The sequence below is a fragment of the Triplophysa rosa genome, unplaced genomic scaffold (assembly GCF_024868665.1).
Source record: "Triplophysa rosa unplaced genomic scaffold, Trosa_1v2 scaffold57_ERROPOS2633229, whole genome shotgun sequence".
Taxonomy (NCBI): Eukaryota; Metazoa; Chordata; class Actinopteri; order Cypriniformes; family Nemacheilidae; genus Triplophysa; species Triplophysa rosa.
This window is the reverse complement of record NW_026634593.1, coordinates 85,966-100,000: the sequence shown is the minus strand read 5'-3', so window position 1 is coordinate 100,000 and position 14,035 is coordinate 85,966. Positions and strand designations below refer to the sequence as shown.

General features: G+C 38.1%; 3 protein-coding genes across 5 annotated transcripts; 2 read left to right on the top strand and 1 right to left on the bottom strand.

The window, feature by feature from the left end:
* Nucleotides 1-2,450: 2,450 nt before the first annotated feature.
* Nucleotides 2,451-3,774, top strand: LOC130551047 (interleukin-17 receptor D-like). Its single transcript, XM_057328602.1, has 2 exons — nucleotides 2,451-2,747; nucleotides 2,854-3,774. Exons 1-2 carry the CDS (start codon nucleotides 2,612-2,614, stop codon nucleotides 2,952-2,954), a joined length of 237 nt encoding a protein of 78 aa, XP_057184585.1. The 5' UTR covers nucleotides 2,451-2,611; the 3' UTR covers nucleotides 2,955-3,774.
* Nucleotides 3,775-4,235: 461 nt separating this feature from the next.
* On the bottom strand, nucleotides 4,236-7,795 carry si:ch73-106k19.2 (glycine N-acyltransferase-like protein 3). 3 transcript variants are annotated; one of them, XM_057328598.1, is made up of 6 exons: nucleotides 7,703-7,795; nucleotides 6,907-6,998; nucleotides 5,895-6,002; nucleotides 5,657-5,780; nucleotides 5,451-5,577; nucleotides 4,236-4,809 (listed from the first exon to the last, which is right to left on the bottom strand). In XM_057328598.1, exons 2-6 carry the CDS (start codon nucleotides 6,979-6,981, stop codon nucleotides 4,395-4,397), a joined length of 849 nt encoding a protein of 282 aa, XP_057184581.1. In that variant the 5' UTR covers nucleotides 6,982-6,998; nucleotides 7,703-7,795; the 3' UTR covers nucleotides 4,236-4,394. The 3 variants fall into 3 exon arrangements, with proteins under 3 accessions (XP_057184581.1, XP_057184583.1, XP_057184582.1); XM_057328600.1 differs by having other exon boundaries at nucleotides 6,907-6,992; nucleotides 7,703-7,724; XM_057328599.1 differs by lacking the exon at nucleotides 7,703-7,795 and adding an exon at nucleotides 7,110-7,212 and having other exon boundaries at nucleotides 6,907-6,992.
* On the top strand, nucleotides 7,367-10,501 carry zgc:194981 (uncharacterized protein LOC561073 homolog). Its single transcript, XM_057328601.1, has 4 exons — nucleotides 7,367-7,614; nucleotides 7,701-7,888; nucleotides 7,983-8,096; nucleotides 8,810-10,501. Exons 1-4 carry the CDS (start codon nucleotides 7,593-7,595, stop codon nucleotides 8,912-8,914), a joined length of 429 nt encoding a protein of 142 aa, XP_057184584.1. The 5' UTR covers nucleotides 7,367-7,592; the 3' UTR covers nucleotides 8,915-10,501.
* Nucleotides 10,502-14,035: the final 3,534 nt, after the last annotated feature.

Sequence of the window (14,035 nt, the reverse complement as noted above, 5' to 3'; positions counted from 1 at the left end):
TACAGTTGAGAAGAAGCTTCAGAGAGTAAGAGTGCCGCTGGACTGTGACGGTAGAAGAGTGTCGTTCTATGATCCTGTGACAAACAAATGTCTTCACGCATTGACAACCCCTCGTACAGAGAGAGGGTTTCCATTCTTTTATCATTCTGTTCTGTCGGGACCACTGTCATCAATTATTTAACGATAGCATATATTTAGTTTGGCGGAATGAAACTGTTCTGGGCAAACTCTCTGCCCGTCCATGCAGCCTTGCATAGACATAGCAGGAGCGCAGCAATACATGTCCCCCCACCTGGGGAACCAGAACAGTTCCTGATGCGTAACAGGATTAAATGAAAAGATCTGAAGATACAGGCAGATAAGGAGGAGATGGGGATGGAGGTGGGTTTTAGGTGAAACACGATTAAACAGCTGATAAGTAGCAAAGAAATGCAACCTAAATAGGACGCAGTCTACACTGTAAAAAATAAAAAGTTGACTTAACTTAAAATTTCAAGGCAACTTGCTGCACAGCTTTTTTGAGTTTACTCAACTTTGGACCAAGTGGTTCACTCAACTCAAATCACTGAGTAAAGTCACAGGTCACTTTTTTGTTCAGCGAACATAGTTTTGTTAGTTGAAAAGACTTCTAATTCTTTTCTAATGTGTGTCAATAAATTATGTCAAGTGAACTTTTTTCTGTGAGTTTTTGGACAAATATGTTATGTTCTTGTGTTCTAGCAATGTTATAAAATAAAACTATAACTGCAGGTTTCAAGTTTTGTTTATTATCCTTAATGTTGAAAGAAATATAAATAAGGTCAAATAAAAGCCATTCTTCCTAACAGAAAAAAATGTTGAAAGAAATATAAACAAGGTCAAATAAAAACCATACTTCCTAACAGAAACAAAATGACAGGCAATAAAATAAAAAAATCCTGGAAAATTTTCAAAATCAATTTAAAGCTAACGGAGGATAAATTAAGATTCACATTTAACCTTTTAACATGCTTAGGCTTTGACTCTATTTCTTTGAATGCATAAAACATTAAAACACCAATAAACATGTGAAATAAACAGTTTTTAGAACTGCAACTTTCAAACAAAGCAGTTCAACACTGGATGGTCTGCCCACCTTTCAGCAATGTAATATTGTCAACAATGTGAACATATATAATCAGCATTAACATTTTCAAACAAACAATTAACTAAATAAAAAAAAGAGTAAAAATACAAATCAAATTCAAATAAATTAACAAATAAAATGGCACAAAAAAGATTCTGAAAAAAATGAAAAATAAATGCACTATCAACAACAAAACAATTTTTTTATTAAAGTGACATTGTGAATTTGCATTTCAACAACAACAAATTTCCGATAACTGGTAAATATAGCCAGGATTGCAAAACATGAAGTTAGATTTGTTAGATTGCATGTCGCAAACAATATGCTTAATGGTCACACTGATGTTTTACAAACATTTTAACAATCTAATAAATATAACAAAATGAATAAATATACTTACTTTAAACGATGAAGTTTGAAAAGATTAAGTTTGTCGTGATCTCGTGCCACATGGCGCTATCATTCCATGTGGACTCCAACGGCTTTTTCTGTGATGTAATAAACAACACAATTATATTTTGAGTTAAGTCTAACTTATAAGACAAATCGCACACTATGTCTGATAACTGTGATACATTTAGCCAGCATTGTAAAACATGAAATTAGATTTACAAGATATAGGCCTAAACCCCGGATTGCGACATTTTCTCCTTGATGAGAACGTTCATGCAAACTTACTTTAAAATAAGCTTGCCCGGTGACACTACATTACTTATGAATTTAGTTTCAAACCCAGGTCAAAACACACAACGTACATTTTACTGGCATTCTAAACTCTAACGGTAACGTTAGATATTTGCATGTCGCGAACAATATGCTTAATTATCACAATGTGTAATGTTTTACAAACATTTTAACAATATAATAAATATAATAAAATGAATAACGATACTTACTTTAAACTATGATGTTTGAAAAGATGAAGTTTGTCGTGATCTCGTGCTGCACGTTTGACTGAGGATCAAAATGGCATATCATGTTACAGCGCGCATGCTCCAACCACCAAACCAACATGTGTGCTTGTAAACTTGCATGTGCACATCCAGTCAACAGTTTAAATTAAGTTGGTCAGACAATTTTTTAACCAACTTATTTCCTCTTGTTAAGTCAACTTTTTATAGTTTTATTGTTCAGTTAACTAATAGATAATAGTTTTTACAACTTTTTGCAAGTTGGATTTTTTACAGTGTAGTGTGTGTTGTATGAATATTGGTTAACGGTGATCAGCTGATGCAAGCTGAACTCACGTGACCTGCCAGAATGCTACGCTTGATATATCCACGCTCTGAAGATATTACAGGTTAAGGTGTTCGCTACAGTGGAAATAGCATGATGGGGTTAAACTGGTCTCTGTAGGATCACACAGCAAACTGGCCGAAGACGGCGGTGCTTTCTCTGCCGGGCCCCTCGCTGCAGGCGGACGGGGGGGAAGGTTCATCGGGTCAGGAACTGCTGGGTTCGTTGAGGCCGGTTCTTCATGTGGACGGATCGGCCAGTCCTCCGGAGATGCCCAGAGACTCGGGCATTTATGACTCATCTGTGCCATCTTCAGAGCTTTCCATACCGTTGATGGAGGGTCTGTCGCCGGACCACGCCGACAGCTGCTCACTGGCCGACAGCGTGTCTTCGTCCTCAGGACTCGGTGAGTAGTGCTTTTCTTTACGTGGGTTAAAGGAAAATGACATCTGACAGGACGAGACCTTTTGCACATCCTGATGGGGTCACCGTGTTTTGTTTTCTGTGTGTAGGGGATGAGGAGCCTCCTTCTGTTCATTGTGCAGGAGCCACGATATGCAAAGCAGAACTTCATCACCACATCCAGAGTGAAGGACTCACAGCCTCCCCCTAGTGGCCTTTATCTGAACTTGCATTGCCACTTTAATAAGAACACTTGCCACCGATTCTCATCCCATCCCTGAAAGACGGACAGCTCTCTTGAACGTTCATCAGGGAATGTCTTCAGCAGACTGGGTCTGAAGGGGTTGAACGGGACGTTGTGTACTTTCTGTTCATAGTGTGAGCAACACAACTGTGTATGGGACCTTAAAACAAACATTGTGATTATAATCACCACATCATCAGACGGACTGATCGTATTCACGTTTGGTTTGCAGAACCTGTGCTCGTGATGAATGTGAGAGTCGTTTTAAAATGTAATTCACTTTTATTTATTGTATTAACTGGCTTCAGTTGTGAGCGATAAGATGAAATGCAATGGAGCGTCGGTGCGGCCGGACGTGTAGATTAGCTGTTTTAAGGTCAAACTCAATTTGGTTTCATCTTGAAAGATTGTACAACAGCACACAGAATTAACAGAACGTTTGTTTATGACCGAAACTGAAACATGTTGTTTTGATCATTTGTTGTCAATCTGTTGTGTACTTTGTTTTATCCGGGTTTTGTACGTTGTTTATTTTTCTAGAACATTAGAAGTGATTTCTACATGACATAACTTTGTACTGTTTTATAGTACTCTAATGTAGGACATACTAAAGGTAATAAAACCATGATTTATACATGCTTGTTTTGAGTTATTACTGAATGCTTCCATCGTCTCAGAATCAGAATGTGCATCATACAACCAAAACTCTCATTGAATACTGTATCCCACAATGCAATGCGCTTGACTTTACCTCCCTTAACACATTGATGTGATGACAGTGTAGCATACAACATCTTAAACGGGTTATTTTTGCATACCGTAAGCTCTGTGACATTAAGTGTGTAGTATTTACAGTGTATTACAAATGAAACTATATTTGGACAACTTTAATTTGCTGTCATTTATTAATTGTACTGTACTACAGTAAATAGATCAGCTTTATTTCTGCCATCGACATGCCTTTAAGTACAGTCAGAATAAATGTTATAGAAAATAATTACAATGAATAAATAGTTCATTAAAAACAGTATAAATGTTATATTTTAGGTAAAGTGATATTTATTCATCATTTCATATTTTACATAGGCTTGTTTTATATTTTAAGTTTACTTGTTCATTTATTCCAATTTTGTATGTTTTTTGTCAATTCATTATTACATCTTTTTTTATATTGCTATATAGATTCGATTTTTTAAATTTGGTTTTAGTTTAGTTTTTCTTTATTTTTAATAAATAATATTTCAATATCGGTTTTATTTTATTACAAATAACATGTTAATTTTAGTTAACAATAATGACAACAAATATGATATTTTAATATGAATCATTAATAAGGAATAGGTTGTTACTGTACATCGGTTTATTAATGAATGTGCAGTGTTCTGTGAATTGAAGGGACGGTTTGAATCATGTTTCTTCTCGTTTATTTAGCTCAAACCACACAGACCTGTAGTCTGATGAATGTTTAAACCCCAGTGATGTGAAAAGTTTGTGCGAAGGCTCGTTCTCCTTCTCTACGAAACAGTACACGGGGTATCCCCGCTCCAGGAGGTTTTGGGACATGATTGACACCAGTAATGTGGCGTAACCTTTCCGTCTGTGTTGTGGGAGAGTATAGAGTAACCCAAGAGCACAGTGCTGATACAGAAGCAGCCACGAGACTGGCTCAGATCCGTCCTCCTCAACCACGCACAGAGAGGGATTGTGGGTAATGTAGTTCAGCACAGAGTTGTAGCTGTTGGCGTCTCCTCCGTATTTCCATGTGCTGTTCACCAGGTGAGCATGAGCTGTACTGACCGCTGGAAACCTCAGTCCGGCATAACTGAGAAAGAAAAACACTTTATATCTCTTTTAGTTTTCTTTCATGTCGCTGTAACAATATATCGTTGATTTTTTTAGAATTTAGACATAGAAATGTATTTCAATTAGACTGTTAAATACTGTTAAATGCTATTGTAGAAGAAATGGTTAAACGTAAAACAGCTTTTTTCTTTCTCCCGTAAAACACAAAAGAAGATATTTTGTTTTTTTGTTCAAACAATATAATTCAATGAGGTTCAGTGTTGTTTGGTTATCAGCGTTCTTCAAAATATCTTCTTTCATGGTTTGACTTGACATGAGGATGAATGAGTTTTTGTGTGGTCTGTCCCTTTAAATCTTAAACCATGAAATCGTTAAAGGAACAGTTCACCCAAAAATGAAAATTCTCTCATAATGTACTCGCCCTCAGATTGTTTCTTTGTTCTGTTAAACGCAAAGGAAGATATTTGGAAGAATGTCAGTAACCAAACAGATCTCCTCCCCCACTGGCTCCCATAGTATGTATTTTTCCTACTATGGCAGTAAATGGGGGATGAGATCTGTTTGGTTGCCGACATTCTTCCAAATATCTTCTGTCTGAGGGTAGGTAAATGATGACAGAATTTTCATTTGTGGGTGAACTATCCCTTTAAATCTGAATACCTCTCTTTAAAGTACAGCCGGCTGGTGTCCTGCAGCATTAACACATTCATCACACATTGTACTTTCCAGGGAATTCCATGTTCATCCGCAAACTCCTGAACCGCTGCTAAATGTCTGATGTCCACCCCTGTGCGTTCAACAGGTGCGGGTTTATTTTTGTTTTCAGTCTGATTTATATGGACATGAAGTAAACTTGTGTTTCCTACCTGCTAACAACGTGAATGCATCCGTGTGGATCACACCAGGTGTTTTCAGCAGGTCTTTCAAAGCGTCTTTGCTCTTTGAATAGATGCTGTACATGTTAAAATCTCCCTCTCGGTCTTTGACGCCCTTTAAAATCAATAAAAACACATTTTCTGTCACAGTCTGATTTACTCCCTCCTGCAACATTTGTAGTAAAACCAAAGTAAGATGAGAAACACTGATGTCTTGCTGTCACGTTACCTTAACCTTTGGTTTGCAAATAATGACACTGAAGTCTGGCCATTTGTCTGCAACGATCTCCAGATTGTGAGGTGTCCCTCGGTTTATGTTGAATACGCAACCATACACCTGTAAAACACAAGCGCATCAGACGAAAGAAACATGTCACTGGACTCCAGACGTATGAGGTTCCATTTGTGCCAAAAATGTGTTGACTGCTTTATGCCTTGTATTATACATTTGTCTTTGTCTACGGTCATTGCCTACTTGTTCAGGTAAATCAGTATATGTTGACGTGTATGTTGTGTGTTGACGTCGTCTTAATTTGTCATCCTGCTGTCCTTTTCTCTGTCTTCTTTACTGTTGTCCTTATTGTCGTTTTGTTCTGTCATCTTTACTGTTGTCCTTACTGTCGTCTGTATATGTTGTCCTCCATGTCGTCTGTATATGTCGTCCTCCTTGTGGTCTGTATATGCCGTCCTCCCTGTCGTCTGTACATGTCGTCCTCCTTGTCGTCTGTATATGTCAACCTCCATGTGGTCTGTATATGCCGTCCTCCCTGTCGTCTGTATATGCCGTCCTCCCTGTCGTCTGTATATGCCGTCCTCCCTGTCGTCTGTATATGTTTTCGCATCGAGAACGCGTTGTTTGCGCGTAGAATACGTGTTGTTTGCGCGTAGAATACGTTTTGTTTGCGCGTCAAATACACGTATTCTACGTGCAAACAACGCGTTCTCGATGCGTTGTTGACGTGTTAAAATTCGCGCGTTTTTGACCCTCTTGGCTTTCCATAGACGACAATGAGGACGACATATTCAGACGACAGTGAGGACAACATATACAGATGACAGGGAGGACGACATAAACAGAAGACATACGTACATGCATACCAAAAACAAATAAAACACAGGCAATAACAGTAGACATAGACAATTGTATTGTACAACTCAATCAACACATTTTTGACACATATGGAACCCCATACAGACGGAGGTACAGAAAAGAAATGCTTTCTGAAACCTCTCTCGCACACCTTGATGGATTCAGGGAAAAGCTGTTTTAAAACGCTCTCAGCTTCTGTGAGTTCCTCTCTCCCTAGAAGGACCATTCTGTATCGCCCTGAAGCTCCACACATCAAGAGGAAAGAAAACAAGGAAGTTGTTACAACAATGTCGTTCACATTACAAGCCAGGAACACTGCAGTAAAACCGGCTGTTTTGTTACGATCTTATGCACCTTGAATCTAAGATTTCTGTCCAAAGATCACAAGGTTATGAGTTTATTTCTTATAAAATATTATTAACACATCCCTGCTGGACAAAAAGAAACAGAGTTACAATACAAGAACACAATAAAATAAGTAAAAGCATTAAAGCATTTGTGTCCAAACGCCTGTTTATGTGGCACACTTGTGGTGGTAAAAACATTTTCAACAGGAGATATTCTGGACTGCACAGTCAGGGGTCCTGAAGCGTACAGTCGTCTGGTCATGTGATCAGCTGTGTGAGAACAAACAAACGCATGACGGAGGTTATCAGGTCTGTGTTTGTGCATGCAGACACACGTTAAACATGAATCAGCGAGTGTTAGGAATGACCTCCATCAGCAAAATGCTGAAAGAAGCTCTCATCTGTCATTGAAAACTCAACACTGACGCGGATCAAGACCTGATGCTGCATCACAAACACATCCATCCACACGACCAGACGTGCGTCAGAGATGTTTCTTCAGGTTTTTGCAGGCGAGTACAAAAAGAAAATACAGATTTCCATGATTGCAGTTTTGACACGTAAAAGTCACATCATGACTTCGCTTTCACTCTCACAGACCTTCATGCTGCCAAGATGATGTGCATTCTGAGCCTCCTCGCAGCCCTTTGTTTCGTGACGGGAGACAGGTCCACGCACAACCCAAATGTTGTCAGTGTGGCCAACTTTGCCATCGACTTTCATAATCGCATGAATAACTACCCGTATGCCTTTAAAGTGGTGAACATCTTCTCAGATTCAGCTCAGGTAAGGGACGTGTAAACCGTGTGGTGTAAAACAACTCTGATATATTCACTACTAACAGTGTGTGCGCGTGCGCGTGTGTGTGTGTTCACGTCAGATCTACCCTCCAGCACGGGTGAAGTACACACTAGAGGTAGAAGCGGCTCAGACGGTCTGCAGGAATCAGGCGAATGTGAATCTGCAAGATTGTCCTCTGCAGTCTGATGCTGAGGTGAGACATCATGACGGATCTCAATGCAGAGAGTCCTGATGAAATACCCACGACATGTCCAGTTTAACATCTAGTATATTTATAGTATGCTCAAACAAAATGCATTCAAGAGCTGTAGCATGTAATTGAGTTAATATGTCATTTAATTTGGTTAAAATCGTATTTGAATGTAAGAATGGCAAGGCATGCCCCTAATTTCTTGGATGTTTTTCCAGTATAAAATGTTTGTTACATTATTATATTGGTCACAATTATATGAATGTAGAGTTATTATAGTTTTGATTTTATTTAGTTTTTATTCATATTTTTAATTTTTTTGTTTTATTTCAGGTTAATTTTAGTTACATATTTAGCAACTTTGTTATGCTTTTGTCATTTTATTATTTTATTTTTTATTTTTTATGTTGCTATACAAGATTACTTAATTTGTATTTTAGTTTTGTTAACTGTTCTCATTTTAATGCTTTAAACTTATTTCAGTTTATTTCTGAGGGAACATCTACATTTTTTGTTTAGTTTACTTTTCCCAAAACAATGTAGGCCAATATTTTATTTGATTTTAATAAACAGAAATGCTTTCAAAGTTTTCATTTTAGTAAAACTGTGTTTTTGAAATATTGATTTTACATTTTTTTTATTTTTTACTGCATTTCCTGGTAAATAATGAATAACGGAATGAAGGCATTTCTGAAGTTTTGTGTTTTGTTTTTCAGACCATGATCTGCTCCTTTGTAGTTTTCGCTGTGCCAGGAAACAACACGATCCCTAAACGACTGCTGTCAGATCAGTGTGTGTCTGATGGCAGAGGGTTATTTTGAGAAACATAGTAAAATGTTTTCACTAGTCCATGCCTGCTTAAGACTGTTATATTTAGATATCATTATTCATATATTGTGGTAGAATAATGTTATTTTTACACTAAAATGATCTTTACAATATTGTGTAAAAAATCTTGTTGTGTGATGTTGAAGTGCAGAGTAGTTTCATGGAAAAGTAAAATAAAAAAGTGAACAATTATATTCATATTCAATTATAAAATTCCTCATCTCTTGATTCTTACGGTTGCTTTAGGTGTATTAGTTATTTAGAGAACACATATTAAAACCTTTCATAAACATAACAATCCCAGAAGGAATAGCTCCAAAAAACAATAGCAAATTCTCTTGTGGTAACTGGGATTTTATAGTGTTACAAATATTTCTCATATTTATAAGGTATTCCTTTATCATTAAATATTATTTTTGTACAGCAAGTCTCTGTTGTGCCAAATTATAAAACAACGGGAAACAATTAGGCTTGTAAATTCAAGACCATGTTAAAATACATTATTTATGAAATTTAGATAGTTTAAAAGGATTTTTTTCAGGATTATAATTACACAAGAGCAAATGTATAATTATTAATTACCACTGACAACAGTTTTCTTTTGTGGTTACATCACAACTTGGTAACTGTCCCTAGAGCCATTGAGAGAGAGAGTTGTGTCAACTCCGTAGACTCCAATCAGAGCCATTGAGAGAGAGAGTTGTGTCAACTCCGTAGACTCCAATCAGAGCCATTGAGAGAGAGAGTTGTGTCAACTCCGTAGACTCCAATCAGAGCCATTGAGAGAGAGAGTTGTGTCAACTCCGTAGACTCCAATCAGAGCCATAAAGTGGAAAGCCTTTGTCAATCTCCTAGGTGTGACCGTGAGCCTATCTTCTGGATACCATCCCCAGAGAAATGGACAGTCCGAAAGGAAGATCCAGAAGATAGGCCGATACTTCCGTACCTTCTGCCACAACCACCAGAACTCCTGGAACCGGTTCCTTAGGATGAGTACGCCCAAAATTCCCTGCGACAACCCACTACCGACCTCACTCCCTTCCAGTGTGTACTCGGATTCCAGCCTCCTCTCTTCCCCTGGTCGGGAGATCCATCAGAAGTTCCGTCGGTAAACCACTGGTTCCAGGAGAGCGAGAGGGTCTGGGACTCAGCTCAGCAACACCTCCAAAGGGCAATCGAGACGACACCAATTCCACACTGACACTAGGAGAGCTCCCACACCTGCCTACACCCCCGGCCATCAAGTGTGGCTCTCCACCCGGGACATCCGACTCCAACTTCCCTGCAAAAAGCTGAGTCCCAAATTCATTGGTCCATTTCCCATCCAACGTCAAATCAACGAGGTTCGACGATCCTGGGTCCTTCGCGATGACATCCTACACCCCAGTCTACTCGGTGAATTCCATTCCGCTCATCTCCAAGATCCAGCTCCTCGCGGCCGAGGTCGCCCACCACGACACCACCCTCTTCGGCCTGACTGTAATATCCTCCACCCAACTGTCCAGTTCAAGAACTCTATCATATACTCACCTGTTGTTATTTTCATCATTTGTCAATAAATAAACCTGTCTGGCTGATAACCCTTGTCTGTGAGTCTCTCTACCCTTACAAGTGCATCAATTCAAATGGTTCTGAGAGAAAGAACCAATGAAAAGAGCCTCTGCCAATGACCTCAGACTGTGTGTCCGTACAGATATGTGTGATATATCATATATCAAGATCTCTGATAGTTTACAGTCGTCACAACACATCAGAACTCATCTGATAGCAGCCAGTCGTTCATTCAAACGAGACATTCAGTGACATCAACACATTTTTACCAGAAACACAAGCTGTTAAACTCCCAACACCGACAAAGTCCTGGAGCTCCTGACAGGGTCACATCAGTGGCAAGTGAACAACACACACACACACGACATGAAGAGTATTGTGTTTTATTGTACATGTGTATACATTACAGACAGTCATATAGAAATACTTCAGTGTCTCTGTGTGAAATAACTGTGAAATAACTCATTCTAGACTCCTAAAATCTGTTTCTTCTTCTTTTCTACAGTTCAACCTGTCAAACTACTATTCTGATGATGTGTTGTTATAGTGTCGCTTAATACAGTATTTTAATCATGCATCTACAAACACTTACTACTGCAGATAAATACACAAAAGTCTGTCAAATATACACAAATAGACATGAAGATACACAGACAAGTGAGAATCACATGAAAACACTTGACACAGCCGTGAGTCTACTGTCCATTATGATGATGGTTGTGTTGTTCTGGTTGTGTATCGTACAGAAATCTGATGTGTGTCTGATCTACGACAGCAGTGAAGAGACGGCAATACATCAGCAGCATCAGTCCTCATGAACAAATACAATAAACAGTCAGCCAGAGGATTCAGTTACAGCAGACATTCAGCAAATCTATAGACTTTTAGAAATGACAAAGTTTTCCTAATCTCATTATTAGTGATTTTATTAATAAAACACACAACTGAGATCGGGAGGATGATAAACGTGTAACTGAGCAGCACGAGGAACAAAGTGCCCAAAATCATTCTGCGTTTGTGAGACGTCAGTGATATGGCGTGAGAAAGACCCCTCCATGTACCAACAAAACACAGAATGATCACTGGATAGGGGCTCATACACGCTACAGACCACCAGAGATAATGAAAATACAGATGAGGTGGTCTTATTGTCGTAAAGATCAGAGGCACAAACCAGATGAGGAGAGAAATCAAACAGGAGGATTTCAGTGTCTGGTGAGTTTTGAACCAGATAGGATGAGACACCAAAAGATATCTTTCAAACGCCACACATGCCATCAAATACACTCCCACAGTCACAGAATATTCATGTGCAGAGAACAACATATACGTCCAGTCCCGTGTCATTAATATGAGACAAATCATCTGTATGAGATCTGAAAGAATCAAATGAATCACAAAAACTGAAGCAGCTCGACGAGACTTGATGAGAAAACACATCGCATACAGAGTTAAGAGCATGATCGGAATCTCAACCGCTGAAAGAGTCCAGACGAACACTGAACGAGCCAATGGCTGTTTGTCACGAAAACTCCAAGATAACTCCATCTGTTTACGTATCAGTGAATCATTGGACCAATCTGATTGGTTGTTGGTGATGTTGTAGTCTGTCATGATGTCTGATTGATGGTGGTGATGTTGTGTCGTGTCGTGATGTGAAAGTGTTGAGAGTCGGCACTGAAATAATAACAAACCTGTGGTGAGTTTGACTCTGTGAAGAAACATGTTTCACAAACACAAATACACATTCATGTGTGACTGATGTTTACACACAATATCATGTAGTTGATTACAGATTTGGGATGAGGTTCAACAAACAACAACACAACAATATAATAGACAAAAACTGTAGAAATCCAAACTTTAAGATTGCTCATCAAATCTGTGTAAGATAGTCACCGCAGTTGGGATAAAAGTCTTTTTCTATCTGGTGTTTTTCATCAAAGCTTCTTTCTTTGCTAAAACATCAAAACTCCTCAATTTCAGCAAGAAAACAAAAGCGTTTTGAGTCCCGTCTGAATATTTATCAAAGATGAATTGAGAATGAAGGTCTAAGCCAAAGTATTGAAGAGATCTCACCTGCTCAATCTCTTGTTTTGATCACTTTTCAGGTTTTCAGGTTTTCTATCCTTTGTCCAAACTACAAAAAAAGAGAAAATTAAAAGACTTTCTAGTGATTGAACATCCTTCACACATCCCACCAATGCATATCATCTGCACATTTCATCAGATCACTAATTTCACCCGTCATCTCATTTATAAACACTTTCATTCAGTCAAAGACAAAGAACATTTAATCACGTGTTTCACATCAACTCTCAGAGACACTAGAGATTAAAACACAGACAGATGATGATGATGATGATGATGATGTTTATAAATGAATGAAGACTTGATGAGGAGCTGAAATAAAACACAATAAATAATTACATTTGACTTGATTTCATACATGATCTTCTCAACACACTAGAAATAGAGATGAATGAATATCCGATCTACAGATCAGACAGACAGATGTGGTGATGATGATGATACCTGGAGTCAGGTTGTGATGCAGATGTTGTTTATGGGCTGTTGGTGGGTCTTTTATAGTCTGACTGAACTCAAACGTCACATCAGATGGAGAGCGATTGAGTCACTTAATGACACGAAACCTCAAAACTGCATTAAACATCATCATCTCTGTGTAGTGCAGATGAAACCGCACGTGTAACACAGCATTTATCAAACCAAACACATCAAGACATCAACAAGCAGATTTCAGAAAGATGTTGGATGAATCTGAAATGCAGTCAGTGATTTACTCACAAATCTATCACAACATGTTTCACAAACAACAAAACAACATGTGCAGAATAAAAGTGTTTCTTCTACTGTATAAGATATATTGTGTGGTGATCAGATTCATGTGTTTATTAAAATCATATCATCTGTATTTACACTTTCACATGATCTCATCTCATTGATCTTAAAGAAGGATGTTGACTCATATACTGTAGAATATCATCCACTGATACTGTCGGCTCATCTCAAAAATACACCATGAAGTGTGAAATAGAATTGAAAAGAATTGGATGTATTTTATTATGAACGTCATGAGCACTTTGATAAAGACTGAGACACTTTTATATGTCACAGACATTCTACAGAAATACAGTTTCAATACGATTATCAAATGTCATTTGAACAATTGTGAACTGATAAATGAGTAATTATGTCTAAACTCACAGAACTTTCACCTGTCTGACCTAAAAACATATCAAATGTTTAAAAAACATAACAATGAACTGAACATGAAGAGTCATAAAGCAGATACTGGAACTATAAACCATCTCCTCTATTAGAATTGTGAAAACTGAGGTTTTTGTGTTTGATTTTCATGCATTTTTCATCAGTGTTTGTTCATTTTACACGTCATCTTGTTATTAGTTTCATCCATTAGGGTTTAACCTCAGGATCTGTGGCTCATCTCTGTCTACAGAGCTTTCAGAGTGACACTCCCTGTTGACAAAACTGCAGATGCTGGGTTAGGTGTGTTTTGATGCTGGTTTGTGCTGGTTTAA